The sequence below is a fragment of the Labrus bergylta genome, chromosome 20, assembly GCF_963930695.1.
Source record: "Labrus bergylta chromosome 20, fLabBer1.1, whole genome shotgun sequence".
Lineage (NCBI taxonomy): Eukaryota > Metazoa > Chordata > Actinopteri > Labriformes > Labridae > Labrus > Labrus bergylta.
The window spans coordinates 21,633,706-21,649,252 of NC_089214.1; the positions used below are offsets into that span (position 1 = coordinate 21,633,706).

General features: G+C 40.7%; 1 protein-coding gene across 2 annotated transcripts; it reads left to right on the forward strand.

The window, feature by feature from the left end:
* Window positions 1-9,774: 9,774 nt before the first annotated feature.
* Window positions 9,775-13,729, forward strand: LOC109981985 (cAMP-responsive element modulator-like). 2 transcript variants are annotated; one of them, XM_065949168.1, is made up of 3 exons: window positions 9,775-9,954; window positions 11,400-11,544; window positions 13,371-13,729. In XM_065949168.1, the coding sequence occupies exons 1-3, from the start codon at window positions 9,924-9,926 to the stop codon at window positions 13,507-13,509; spliced, it is 315 nt and encodes a 104-aa protein (XP_065805240.1). In that variant the 5' UTR covers window positions 9,775-9,923; the 3' UTR covers window positions 13,510-13,729. The 2 variants fall into 2 exon arrangements, with proteins under 2 accessions (XP_065805240.1, XP_020486665.2); XM_020631009.3 differs by having other exon boundaries at window positions 9,784-9,954; window positions 13,004-13,729.
* The last annotated feature ends 1,818 nt before the right edge of the window (window positions 13,730-15,547 follow it).

A 15,547-nucleotide genomic window follows, 5' to 3' on the forward strand; every position in this document is an offset into this window, starting at 1 on the left:
GTTCGTTCGCTTTATACACTTGTAAAGTGTTTTTGAGTTGTATTATATTTTAAACAATATATTATATAGCTCTATATCCTTGTGAAATGAGCACAGAAAGCACACGGACCTAATTCAAAGGCATATCCTTATATCAATGGTATCGCCTTAAAACTACGGAAACCTCTGAGGAATTGATCATTAAAAAATAACCGCAAGAAGACGAAAATGAAAGGACGTTTCAAAACAATGAACGACATTTATCCACGCAGTGAACTCTTAAGTACGAGGTTTATTTCAGATAGAAGTGAATGAACATTTAGTCATGTAGATATAATATCAGGAACATATTCTCTGTGGTTGTTATGAACCTATGAAGCTTTTTTTTTTGGATAGAATCCATGAATGGTTGGTTACAAACATAGATAGACTGTAACTATTAAGGTTAGAAATCCTTTTTTTGTGTATCATTCGGATTATATTTTAATTGTTTTCTTCATTCCACTGTTACTCTCTTAATCATTATATCTTACATAAATAAAATGTTTAACCACTAATCAAAATTTGAACCTCACAAATAATAAATTGGCAAAAACAATAAGACATTTTAATTTGTACCCCCCAAAATAGCTGACCGTCCCCGTTGTTTTACTCAGTTCTTTATTGTTATTTCATATTGATATTTGTTGTAAAGTGTTGTTATTCACAATTTGTATTTTTTTTTTTACGTGTTTTTGTTACTGAATTTTGATCAAATAAAGTTAAAAAAAAAACTTAAATAAATAAATGATAGTAAAATAAATATCTGTATGGGTTTCCCTTTCTCGTTTTTTATATTCCATTTTATTAAATAAATAAAATAAATAAAAATTCTAAAATGTTGCAGTTAGAATTGAAAAAAAAACAACCAATGAGAATCCTCCTGCCTAACGTTCGTGACGTCAGCTTGTATTTGAATAACGCGCACGTTACACGTTTATTTTAATATTTTATTATCAGCTGAATTTACTGTAATTACCGTGAACATCTTCACGTCCAACAACAGGTAAAACATAATTAAACAAGTTGCGGTATAAAAAAACAAGGCTAGTTAGGAAGCTAACTGCTTATTAAGAATACTTTAATAAGTTAACAGTTAGCATGTTAGGATGTTAGCTAGCTAAAATAGTGGATACTTTGACCGAAAGCATTCATTGATCGGTTTTCCTGAAAATATTTTAATATGCTGTAATAAGAATGGTATGTAAGTAGTTGACACGAGTCAAAATAGTATTTTTTTTATCTAACAAAAAGTTATCTTCGCTTTTCTGACTTGACCGGTGTTATATAGAATATTGCTACCCATCGAGATCGTAGACTGTAAATAATGTAAACTGTCTATGATCGAGATGTGCTGCGCAAACTTCAATATTTACAGTCTATTGTGCATACAGGTGTTCTGTCAAGATGTTATTATTGGTACCCATCGAGAGGTGCTGTGCAGACCTTAATATTTACAGTCTATGGTACAGACCGGTGTTATGTCGAGATGTGGTGCCTTGTCGAAAAATGCTTCCATCCAACGATAGCAGAGGCTATCCGTATCCCCTATCAAATAACGCTATCAAAACAAAAATAAACTCATATTATACCACTACTCACTCCACATGCATTGTCGGAGTATGGGGAGCACGTTTTTGTTCTCTATTATTGAAGATTTCAGGGGAAGCCTATCTTAATAATCTCTCTCAAATAATGCAGTATAATAACTTTAAAACACCTCTACTCGCTACAATGGCACTGTAATGAAATGGGAAGCATGTTTTGATACTATTTAATAAAACATTTTAAGATTTTATAAGAGGAGGCATTTCCTTGATAGATAAAAAGCCCCTATCATTTAATGTTAACTGCACAGAGCCGCATGGTATAGGAAATCTCGATGGGCAGCAGTAATCGACACCTGTTGATTGAGTTATCCAAGGAGGGTGGTGGATAACAAGAAAAACAATGATAGCCTATGATACATTTTCCTTAAAAGGAAGTTCACACAAAGCAGCACTCGTGCCTGATTGTAAACAAACCTCACCCACTCCTCCTTTACTCAGTAAGTCAAAGTAGAGAAATACGTGGAAATAGAGAACTTCTTGTTCTTGACAAAGTCAAGGAATAGGTTGAGTCATCAGGCCTGACTGACTCATTCAGTTTATAATTTATCAAGTCAATCTATGATTCGTTTCAGCTCAACTTTATTTATATAGCACTAAAAGCCTTCAGACAAGAAACAACAACAGAAATTGACAACATTAGATAAAATCAGCCAAGACAGGAAAGATGGTGATCAGGGACGGTGAGTAGGAATCAATACATTTCAGTCAGTGAAAGTTGGATGAGACAAAATAAATACCAGAGATGAACTATCAAATGTAAAAACAATGGTTGACTTTTAAAAGCACCCAGAGAGCTCGCCATTTTAACATCCAGAGGATGTGAGGTACACAGATTATGGGTTTAAAAACAGAAAGCTCTACCCCCCGGTGATTGTGTGGGTCACATGAGGGACATTTAAAAGGTCTAAGAGGTAAAGTATCAACCACTTACAGGCGTCATGGGTGGTAAAGCAAACAACAACAGGTCAGGAGTAACTCTCATTTGTTGTCTTGCTGTAGTGAACATTGCTTTCCATGCAGACTAATCCTCTCTCATCCCAAAGGAGAACTCCGGGCTTGCCTTGAACAGCAGCACCAACAGAATGTATCAGATGAACTCAGAAAAGCAGTATCAGCCACACGTACCTGTGCCAACATGTCCTACACCTGTTCACCAGCAGAGCAGCCTCAGCCAACAAGCATCTCGTAAGCATGTCTGACAAGCAACTTTTACTTTCACGATTGATTCACCTGTTTCTCCCACTACACCCACAACTTCTTCTTTGTTTCTTTTTATTTCAGTTAAATATCAACTATGGCATTTTACAATAGCTTTGCAATGCAGCTTTTTTTTTAGAGGAAAACTAGAAAACCAAACAAACAAATAATAAACCAACAAGGTACAAACATAAAGGAACAACAATCCATGTGAAGCAGAGAACCAGGGGGGTTACGATACAACATCAGCCCTTTACCTTCTTTGTGGGTTTCAATCAATCAAACCGTTGTTTGTATAGCACCAGTTCATAAAAAGTGTCATCTCGAGGCGCTTCACAAAAGAGCTGGTAAATTACCATTCTCATTGTTAAGAAAAATGGGATAGGGGGATACAAATAAATGCATGCAGTGCAATATTTTTTCATATTGCTATAGGTAACCATTTGTTCACCTTCACCTTTAAGTCACTGCTGAAAATGACCTGATCGCACGATGATTATCCTTTGTGCCACCTGACAATGTTAGCAGTGACAGGAAATAATTAGATATTTAGTTCAAATTTATAAGTCAACATTCTCTAATTGAAGTCAAAGTAATACATGTTTGTAGTAGTAATAATAATAGTGCTAATCATAGTCAGTACCTATGACTGACATATTTTTTTCACCTTTTCTTTAATGTTCTTAAATTTCTAACACTAAAAATGTCCCCGATATGGTCGACAAATGTTTATCTTATCTAAAAACTTCTGCAACAACTTCTACACTCATTGTCATAACCACAGATACTTTCACATGTGGAATAAGTCACTTAAATTGAAGCTTGGTGTTACACCCCACAATAAGGTGGCCCTATGGGACTAACAACAACCCACAAATAGACCCAATAAAACACATTGTACACCTTACCAAAGTCCAAACCAATGGATTTATGAACAGACAGACTAAATGATTAAACAAAGATCAACTCAAACTTTAAAAGACAACACACAATCCCTGGCTGAGAGGCACAGCAGTCCCAACTCCAAAAGACTATAAAAACATAATGTACAAACTCTGATTTATTTGTGTATTTGAAAACATTTGACCTGACACATGAATCACTTGTTATATTGAGACACCTCTGAGTTACTACCATGTGCCAGTATTACTTTTTTTTATTTGACTGCCCAACCTTTGATCTTTTACTTGGCTTTTTGTTTTGTGCTGTCGTTTGTATTAGTGGAGTCTTTTCATGGAAGTCCTGTTAACTTCCTGTCATCATGGGGGACACAGAACATGCTGTCTGTGGACCTGACTGGCACACAAGTGTCACAGCTTGTGACAGGTAACACTGAGTAATAATAAGAAGACTTTAGTAATACTGTTCCAGCTGTATCATACTATTACTGATACATTCACTATGTGCATTAAAAAACATAAGAAATATAACTATTGTGATAATCACAACCAGGCTGTGTTACGACCAGTGAGTTTCGGACCCAGATGCAGGACACATAAACAGAGGGGTTGATTGGTAATGAGGTTTATTGCGGCAAATGGAGATGAAGATGGGTTGAAGATTCCGGAAGTTAGCAGAGTGAAGGGGACGAAGGCTGACCAGACCTAAGTAGGGGTGTGAGTGTGGCTGAGCAGTTCTGAGTCCAGAGAGCAGGTTGAGGCAGATGGCTGAGCAGGAAGGCAGGTGGGTGATTTGTGATCCTGAAGCAAAGGGAAAAACAAACAGGGTGAGACTCAAAAAACCAAAACAAGCACAAAAAGATTAATTCCAAAGGTTCTTTTCACAAGCTTAATTTTGCCAGCACCATAGTCTACCGCAGTAGTTGAAACAACGATCTGGCGATGAGGGGATGGAGAGCCGGGGTATATATACTGCTGAGTTGATGAGGAGATGGAGAGCTGGTGTGCAGGTTAGAACAGGTGAAAGGAATGAACCCCAATCAGGAGGGAGCCAGAGTGAGAGGGCCATGACAGGCTGTAAAAAAACAAACATGCTACATCTACCATTTTCACCTGCCCAGCTTTATTACCTCCAGGAGGTCGTGTTGGGACACAAGACCTGCAGTGGATGGCCTTGACACAAACAGCACAGCCTCCTCCAGGAGCATCTGGGTACAACGGGGGGGCCATGGCTAACCCCCAGAAGACGGGTAAGCCAACATCACCGCTACACCTAAGGTTATTAGGCTGAGTGGCAAACAAGTACACAAGAACACAAAAACAGTGATTAAGACTTAAACCCATCAGGGAAATGTTTGCTGAGGAAACATCTTACAGACTTTTATACAATCATGACTTCTTTTTGAAACAAGGAGGGCAGTCCACCTTGAATTCTCTGTCTATCTTCATTAAAGTAAAATCCCAAGAGAGTGAGCGATGATGTTCTGAATGTGAGCTCTGCTGTGATTCAGTCTGAAAATAGTCAGATTACATGGTCACTAACTGTTGTATAAACCTAACAGGATGTATAATTTCTATATGAAATATAGCATAGGGTGACATTTTACCAACATGGTTTGTCCTGTTGAAGGTATATTAGCAATATTTTTAACATTGATGTAGCAGAAATCAAATAAATCCTACCATCATTGTGGAGTAATGACTTTCTAAAAACGAGAGTGAAGTCAAACTCCTCCTGGGTTTGTGGTCCTGAGCTCTGAGTTCACACTGACGGGTGGGGATTCCTTCAGCTGTTTAAGAGTCACTCAGATGCTCAAACATGTTTCATGTGAACCTCTCCCTCTCTAACCATTAGCCCTGCCACCATTTGGAGGAGGAAGAGTTGCGCCGCCGGCCACTCATCAATGTTGGCAGAGGCACAATGGCAGAGTGTCGTCGCAGAGTGCAACTCAAGGTGAGCCATCGGACTTCCCAAAACCTAAGAAACAAAACTGGTAAAAATAGAGATGCACTGTTCCACTTTTTTTCAGTTCCGATCCGATACATACCATATGAATACGATACTGATAATTTAATATCATAACTAATAGTGTTGTTGTTTTTGTTAGTTTTATGTGTGAGCAGGAAGCAGCAACAGCTGTCAGGTTTTCAATTTAAATGTTTTAAACTGAAGTGGAAGAAGAAAGAAGGAGCAGTCGAGGATAGTCATGATGGAGATGATTTGTGGGCATTTCTAAGAGAGACCGTGGGAGCTGAGAAGTGCCCAACTTAGAGGTGGGCGGTATGGGAAAAATATCATTCAATTTTTTTTTTGGGGCAAAATCCCGATCACAATTTTATCACAATTTTTTTCATACTGATCTTAAGACAAATTTGCAAGTTACTGACCAGTTCAACCAAACTTATTTCTCTGTATGATGTTTATAAATGCACAAAAACTGTGCAGACAAGTTTAATCTATTTGAAAAACATCTTTGTAGGAGGTCTGGAGGTCTCACACCCAGAACATCTTTAGCAACAGAAATGTCTTTCCCTCAATTTAATCAATATTTATGAACAATTTGAAGGTTTTACTCACCACTTTGAAATTATGATTTAGTTATGTGTCCTCTTTTTATGTTCATCAGGAACATTTTCACGCAGTGATGCATTTATTTAAAAACATGTAGACTTCAAGTGTTTCTGTTTTATTTAGCCCTGCAGAGTTCCTACAGCTGGAGCTTCATACAGGCTCTGTAGCTTTGTTGTTTTTTTATGACATCATTGGACTAACTTTAGTTTAGTTTATATATAATCAAACATAATACAGAATGTGTTCATTCTGTGACACATGATCAAAGTAAGTTTTACTGACAGAAGAGTTTAATTCATAGAGGGGGCGGGACATTGTTGACTGACAGACAGACAGTCACCATGGTTACTCACTCTCACCTGGCTGCTGCTTTGTAACGTCGTTTAGCCTAATCCCTATAGGTTCCGTTATCACAATAGGTGAGCTTCGGGTGGAGAGGCTTGTTAGTAACTTTTAAAAACTGAGCAAGAGCAGAAAACACCGCCAGCAACATTTTAAACACGGGGTTATAATCTCTCATCACTGTCTGTCTGAGGTCCTCTCTGTCTGACTCTCTGCAGACTGTGAACGTCTCTACAGCTCGTTAAATGGTTTCTTGTGTCGCTATCCGAGATGTAAACTTAACTGTGCAAACTATGTAGATAAGTTAACTGTTGCTCACGCCGTGTCGGTTTGGAAAAGTATCACAACAGTTGCATATAACCAAGATGGAGTTGTTTTTGCGGACTTTAGGCTACTTTTAAGTTTTCGTTTTCACCGCTGCGGAGCAGAAAGGGAGGGGGAGATGCGTCTGTGTCAGAGAGAATAAACTGCAGCATGATAGAATATACACATTAGCCCGGTTCTACGATCTTTCTGCTTTGGCAGATCGTCAGCACATTAAAATCCTTCACGATCTAAGATCGTTATATCGCCCACCACTAGCCCAACTATCTTTATTGATCGCCGACATGGATCGACGACGTCAGTACAATATCGGATCCGGTACACGTATAAGATCGTATCGGTCCTATCTCTAGTCGAAAAAAGTCAAAGAAATAAGAACTGAATCTTTGGGTTGCGTATCAGAATGGAGATGAGTCTCCATCTCTACGGTTGCATGCTAACCGCTAAAAAAAAGTATTTTTTCTACTTGTAGAACATGATGTTTTTTACCCAGATGTCTTGATCAGTAAAGGATGTAAATGTGTCCTTTGTCACTGTTTCACTCTCCCCTCATATGCTCCCAAATGATCTTGTTGGTCAGTTTTCTGAAAATCAGCTCAAAGCATTACCACTATGGAAAGTATGATGTGTCATTTCAGAGCAATCAAAGTAAATTCAATTAAAATGTGAATCCTACTCCCACTCAACAACAAACAGGACTTCATCATCATAGGACTGAGTGTTCTGTTTAACTCCTTGGTGCCTGCAGAGGGAGCCAGCTCCCACAGTTGAGAGTTTAACATGAATCAGAAAAGGGGATAATTGTTTTCTGTCTGGCAATGACAACAAATACATCCAAATTGCAATTTGCATACCAGAGGCACATTGGTGTGGAGGATGCTATCATCTTCCTGACCCACAAAGCCCTGTCACACCTGGAGACGAAGGGAAGCACTGTGAGAGTCATGTTAAGTCTTTGACTTCTCCAGTGCTTTCAATACCATCCAGCCCTGCCTCCTGAGGGACCAAACTGCTGGATATGCAGCTGCGCCCTGACATCTCAGCCTGGATCTTCAACTACCTCACGGGCCGGCCACAGTATGTCAGAGTCGATGGCTGTGTCTCTGATGTAGTGACGGGCAACACAGGAGTACCTCAAGGAACTGTTCTGCCGCCTTTTCTCTTCACTCTCTTCACATCAGACTTCAGGTTTAACTCTGGTTCCTGCCACCTCCAAAAGTTTTCAGACGACTCCTCCATTGTTGGGTGCATCACTGATGATGACGAGAAGGAGTACAGAGGACTCTTAGAGAGCTTCGTCACATGGTGTGAAAGCAACCACCTGAAGCTCAACATCAGCAAAACAAAAGAGGGGGTAGTGGACTACCGGAAGAAGAAGAGGCCCCCTGCCCCAGTCATCATCCAGGGGGAGGAAGTGGAGAGGGTAGACTCATACAAGTACCTTGGGGTCCACATCAACAATAAACTGGACTGGTCTCACAACTCTGACGCCCTCTTCAGGAAGGGACAGAGCAGGATGTTCTTCCTGAGGAGACTCAGATCGTTCAGTGTCTGCAACAGACTCCTGAAGACCTTCTACCAGTCTGTGGTGGCCAGTGCCCTCTTTGCTGTAGCGTGCTGGTGGGGTGGTATCAAGACTGGTGAGGCAAACAGGCTGAACAAGCTGGTGAGGAAGGCCCGCTCTGTAGTGGGTCTGGATCTGGACAGTTTAGAGACAGTGGGTGAGAGGAGGATGAAGGACAAAATCTTATCCATCCTGGATAACTCCTCTTACCCTCTACATGGTGAGCTGTGGCAGATGGGCCAACGCCTCATCCCACCCAGGTGCAAAACAGAGCGCTTCAGGCACTCCTTTGTGCCCACTGCCATCAGACTGTACAACAGCAGCCTATGACAACAATAACAGTCCACCCTTGACACTAAACTTCACCCCCATAAAACACTACCCACATGACCTGCTTCATTATTATCATTGTATTATTATTATTACTTAGGTCAATATATATACTGTACATTCTATATATTTTTTATTATATTATTATACTAGTCTATATTATATAATATATCATTATATTACACTATATTGTTCATATTGCACTATATTATATTATACTACATTATATTATATAACTGCACTCTGCATTACTGTGGTACAACACTGCCTCTCTTCTCTGCTGTTTACATTACTTGCTGCTATTTATTTATCATACCAAGTCACTTTAATCATCACTTGTCACTTTAACTTGTCATTCACTTCAAATACTGTTTCAATTCCCAATTCCCCCCCCAGTTAACTTCAACATTCATTTTGTACTGTATATACCCCCTGTTTTTATTTTTATTTTTATTTATCTTATCTATTCTGTTTAATGTGTATTTGAGCTTTCTTGTCTGTGCTGCTGTAACGCCCGAATTTCCCCTCTGGGGATTAATAAAGTACTATCCTATCCTTTCCCAAATAAGTAACTTTTTCTTTATTTGATTGAGGTGTTCACATCAGTTACATTTCCATTAAGATATGATAGAAGGTCGTTGGAAGAGAAATGCAGGTCCATGTGTCTCCTCTCGTGTGGTAATGTGCTTTTGTTTCAAGAGAGACTGTTGTGAAACAAGCATGGAAGATACTTGTGTTGTTATTTCAGGCTAAACGGGTACAGTTTTAAGCATTATTCTAAAACAGTCCATTAATAGTAAGCTGCATTTTTCAGTGCTGCGCTCCAGCGGAGGAAAATTCCTCCTCCAAAGACAAACAGCAGAGCGCCTGACTCATAGCGCTGTGTCGAGGGAGAGAGCAAACCATACTTACTGTTGACATCAGGAGGCCAGTGATGTCATGCTGATGTCAATGCCTCTAATTGTAAATTGCACACAGCCTGGCTGTTGGCCGTGGTAACATATCAGTCAGAGGGAAGACTCAGGCGGAGAGAGTTGCTGTTGGAAAAGCCTGGGAGTATATACAGTATGGCTGTCACTGGGGATGAGACAGAAACAGGTATGTTTGAGATTCATTCTTTACTGACCGATCTTTAGAGAAGATGCTTCAGCTGGACAACTGATTAAGGGATATCTCTTACTATTGCTTGTGATCATTAATTGCAACAATCAACATGGGGACTCTTCAGGTAATTTAGGCTGAAATTTGAAAAACACCTGATTGTTTTGAACAGCTCGGTATACGTTATTATTGTTCTGAACTTTCCACAAACCCTTTATGAATATGCTCTATTTTTAAACCAAATAAAATCACAAGATGCCTGAAATCGTTGAAAAGGAGCGATGAGTTTATTTTTAATTTTTCTCAGTGAGCTGCAAAAACCTCCCAGTTAGAAACATTTTTATTGGGTTTGTTGTCTCTCCCTCCCTCCCTCCCACCCGCTTCTCTTTCCCCTCTCTCTCTTCTCTCTCCCCCTCTACCTCTCTCTCTCTCTCTCTCTCTCCCTCCCACCCGCTCCCTCTCTCTCTCTTTCCCTCTCTCTCTTCTCTCTCCCCCTCTGCCTCGTATCTCCCGCTCTCTCCCCCCCTTTCTCCCTCCTCTCTCCCTTCCTCCCTCTCTCCACTATACGAAGTGCTTCAGCGCTCTGCCCACTCACAGCTCACAGCAGCAGTAGCTGACGTCGCTTCACTTTCCTGGAACGAGCCCCCAGCAGCTACATGTAAATTTGAATCAGCGAATGAGATGCGCGCTGACGTCAGTCGCCGGTCACGCTCTGATTATATGCCGTCCTTCTGCAATTCCAGCACATCACAGACTTAATCATCAGCGTGTTACATGATATGAGGGGCAGAGTGCTACTGGCATTAAGCAAACAATGAACAGAAGAAGCCGTAGATAAGAACGGCTCCAACTGTCGATGACTTTTCAATTCTTTACCAGGGTTACTCACACCTTTTGATTAAAATAGAAAAGATGAAATTTCTCAGACTTGATCCATTTATTATTTATTTTCTTCAATTAAATAGGAATATAAATGGTAACTGTAAGCTTGTATATTTCTTTTCTGGTCTTCGGACTGCTCAAAGCTCCTGCAGGTCACACTTAACACATTCACACACTGATGGCAGAGGTTGCTATGTAAAGTGACCATCAGTAATAATTAATCCCATTCTTACACCGTTGACGAAGCAGTGGGAGTAAATTGGGGTTAAGTGTCTTGCCCAAGGACACATCAGACATGTTGCTGCAGGAGCTGGGAATCAAACTCCCAACTTTCCTGGTGGGGGAAAAAAGCATCTCAACCACTGATCCACAGCCGCCTCCATTCATTGACTTCCAGGTTGCATAGTAAACTAACTTTTTAGAAACAATTTCATTGGGTCTGTTACCCCTCTCTCTTTCTCTCCGTCCCTCTCTGCAGCATGTTCAGGATGTCTCCTGGCAATCAGTGTACGCATGATATTTCTTTAATGTGACCGACATGTTGTTTGGCGTCTCCTCAGGCACTGCGGGTGACATGACTGCCTGCCAGCTGCGTAACCCCAGCTCCAGCCTCCCTCAGGGGGTCGCAGGAGCCGGCGCTCACAGCTCCCAGAAACCTAAAGCGGAAGCCTTACAGAAGAGGGAGCTCCGCTTGATGAAGAACAGGTAGACAGGAATGTTCACACCTTTCAGCTGCTGAGGATACACAACACCTACCTGCAGATAATCTCAGTTTATACAAGCTTCAGTAGATGTACTGGACTGATGTGCATGGAGGCTTGTATTTACATAAAAGGATTGGAGGTTTTTAAAACAGCTATGCAAAATTTCAGAAACCACTCTTATGACTCTATTATTCAGAGAGTTATTTGAGAGGATTGGTACCTCTCGTGTTCGTGCATACTGTAGTTATGAGGCCATAGCTAGTTTCCAATTAGCTTAGCTGCCATATTGCTTCAGACAAAAGTAAAATTATAGCTACAGATTCTTCTTTGCAGGCAAACATATCTGATTAAAGTATGCCACCTCTGCTTTTAATTAGAGGTCGGACAGTGTATAGTCAGAATGTGGGAGAGAGTGTGGGGAAAGGAGCCGCAGGTCAGAATTGAACCCGGTCCACCCGCTCGGAGGATTACAGCCTCTAAACATGGGGCGTGCGTGCTACACACATGGCTACCAGCCTTTCCTGACGAAAGATTTTCAACTTGAGCGCTCAGAGCGGCCGCACAAAAAAGGCAGAGCACTGCGCTTTTTCTCCAGGCGGCCGCTTTCTGCTGCGAATGCTCTCTGCTCATTGAAAACAATTTGAAAAAAGTTGCTGGTGTTGAAAAAACAAACACTAGGTGGACATGTGGCCTTAGACACTTTAATATGTAAACAGAAATAGGGCCTCAGTTTAAAATACAGTTTTTTTCCTTTAATCAGATTTGCGGATGTGATTTATTGTCCTCACACACATCAATCTGTCTCTCTTGGACACATGCACTGTGAAGTCTGTCTGCTCTGCAACACACTAACACCTTACAAACACAGAATGACGATGGGTGACGATAACTGCCTGCATGCAATCATGAGATCCTCAAGCCTGTTATCATACCACCACATGATTCTTCTCCGTCCAGTGATTTGGGTTTTTAGCTGCTAATTCCCAGCTTGTCTGCCTCGATATGATCTGCTCCGTAATGCCGGCTGGTTCGAGTGCTGTGTGTTTGTGAATGTGCTGTCTGTGTAAAGACTTCTTGTTGTGTTTGCTGTCAACAGCCGTGTGTCACTGCTGGCACTGACTCCTACTTTTCTTGTTTTTGCATGCTCCCTGTCCTCCCACATCACGATTTTACTACCATCAATTATCAGTCAATCCTCCTGGATGTGTTGCTTTGTTTTGATTGTTTGTCCCCCCCCCCTGACCCAAAGGTATCTCATTTCACAAACATAATCATCATTCTCCAAACAATGCGTTCCCACATGACCTCACAAACCTCTTTTCTTTCTTGAGCTGCGAAACCTCCTTTCTACCTCTCCGTAAACTGATTCATGCATTGAATGAGTTCTCTGTTGTATCTGGGACTAAAGCCAGGATGTGAGAGGCTTCTTTCTTCATGGTTACTGTTGTTGTTGCTTCCAGGGAAGCCGCCCGGGAGTGTCGGAGAAAGAAGAAGGAATATGTCAAATGCCTTGAAAATCGCGTGGCTGTGCTCGAAAATCAAAACAAGACTCTGATTGAGGAGCTTAGAGCCCTAAAAAACGTCTATCGACACAAAGCCGAGTGATCCCTCTCACTAGAGGGGGAGCATATGGACTGTGTTTGGGGGTTGTCTTCTTGAGGACTCTTTTTCTTGACACACACAAAACCCTCCTTGTTCGTGCTGTTAAATGTGTTTCCACGGTGACGTTAGTGTTTCTTGCTGTGAATGATTCCTGCCCCACCACCAGCAAAAACATGAACCTTGTTTCAGGTCAGGGTTATTATCAGTGGGTGTCCTTTTCATCAGGAAGGCTGCCAGTGAATCCAGGATTAGGAAGAAGGAATATATGCACTACCTGGAGGACCGCCTCGCTGCACTGGAGATGGAGAACGCCACGCTGAAGGCACGGCTGCAGCTCTCCAACGACACCTGCCCGGATGAGTGAGGAAGGCTCCACCCACAACCGCTTTAACTGCACTTCTTTTACATTCCTTTATGATCCGGCTGAGAAATGTACTCTTTAAATTATTAAAATATTATATTAACTTAATGACTTTGTGATTGTCTGTTTTGATGTGTTTAAGAAAATGTTGTAAGAAACCAAATGTTCACGAGGAATCAGGAATCCGTCTTCAAGCACACAACCAGGAAAAAATCCCCTGTATTTATCACCCGTCTTTCTTTGTATTTAAAGTAGACGTCTATCTATTGTGCTCCAGTATGAGTATCAGTCTGCTTCTAACGTGTGGCATTCATATTTATTTGTGCAAGTTTATCCGTTATTTGTTTTGGTTTTAAATCCCTCTCTCACGTTGGTACAGAAAAAAATGGGAGAAGTGTGCAAAAAGGGGGAATATATCGTAGAAATTCTGACTGGATGATGATCCTGATCCTAGCTGCACTGAAAGCTCTTGTTTTGGACACTAAAAGTTTCACTTTGTTTCCTATGTGTCTCACAACATCGTAAAAAAGTGATCCCTACAAAGTAAGACTTATTTCAGTTTCTTTTTTTTTCTTTTTTTGTAAGATTTATCTTTGAGCTTTTGTGCCTTTTAATGGAGAGATAGGACAGAGGCGGAAATCAGGGAGAGAGAGGGGATTGAACTGGGAAAGGAGCCACAGGTTGGATTTGACCCTCCATATATGGGACGCGCGCAGTAACCACTGCCCCACCAGTGCCCCTACTTATTTCAGTTTCTTAAGCAGAAACAGAATTGCATTGCACTCCTCAAAACCGCCAGATTCATGGTTTTATGATACAAGAAGTAATTTTAGCTTTCAAGACCTGACTTGTTACATTGTTTGTGTTATAGTGTAATTATTCTGTGTTAAAGTAAGAATGTGCGATTGTGTTTCAATTTAAATACAATGTGAAGTTACAAGCTAACTAAAGAGTGTTAACATTAGCATGCTAACACAATAATGCAGGACACAGGCAACTGCAATTGGAACAAAGGACAACTTTGTGCGCCGCTTGGGTTTGACTCCTTTCAGCGAACTCAAGGAGAGGGGAGTCTGAGGTGTGTCTCTGGAGGTGTGGCCAAACAGCAGTTTGTATTGGTTTCATACTGGTGCTCAAGGGCGACATCTACTAGATCAAAAAGTCACACATTCTTCCTTTAAAATGTTAGTCAAAGGCTTTTTATGTGATTTTTCACTCTTAAATATAATATAAATCCAGTATATCCTCTGAAAATAACTCTGTGAGTCATGACTGTCTACAATGGGTGTAACACCCGAGTCCCACTGTCTGTGATGTTTTCAGAGTTTTCAGAGTCCTATCTTCACTTTGTTTACATCGCCTGGACGGCCGGCTGACTCCTCCCCTCACGTATAAAAGTTGTTTAATTGAGGGACTAGAGAAAAGAAGAATAACATACTGTACTCTCTGCTTAACTGTGTTTCTAGAACACCCTCATTTCAGGTAAGTTAACATGCAGTGTGAAGATATTAGCATAATAAAGATCGCTAGCATTAGCATGCTAACACAACAATGCACCGCAAGTTGTTTTGGTTTCATGCTTGTGCTCAAGGGCGACATCTGCTGGATCTAAAAATCACATGAAGCCTTTAAGCTCTGATACATTATATGTGCAACACACAATAACTATAAACAAAAAATATGGTAGACAAGCAATCCCCACGTTCTGCAACTTTAAATAACTTCCTGTCAATTCACTCTGGTGGCTTTGAAAATAGCAAAATAGCAGTTTGCTCTTTAACAAAACAGCTCTGTCTCTGCAGGGATAATTTCTGTAATGTTGTCTAACACTTCACATATCTCTAAGCCTGTCCATGGCACAAATAACAACTTTAAGAAGATTTGGTGTATAAACACCTGAGTACTGCATTCTCAAGAAATTTAAAAAAAATACCAGATTTCCCCTTTAAAATTAAACACTTTTGTGCAAATCTACTTTTACTCCCTGTTTTAACTTGACTGCTGTTTGAGTCCCCACAGTGTGAACGGCTGCAGTGATTTA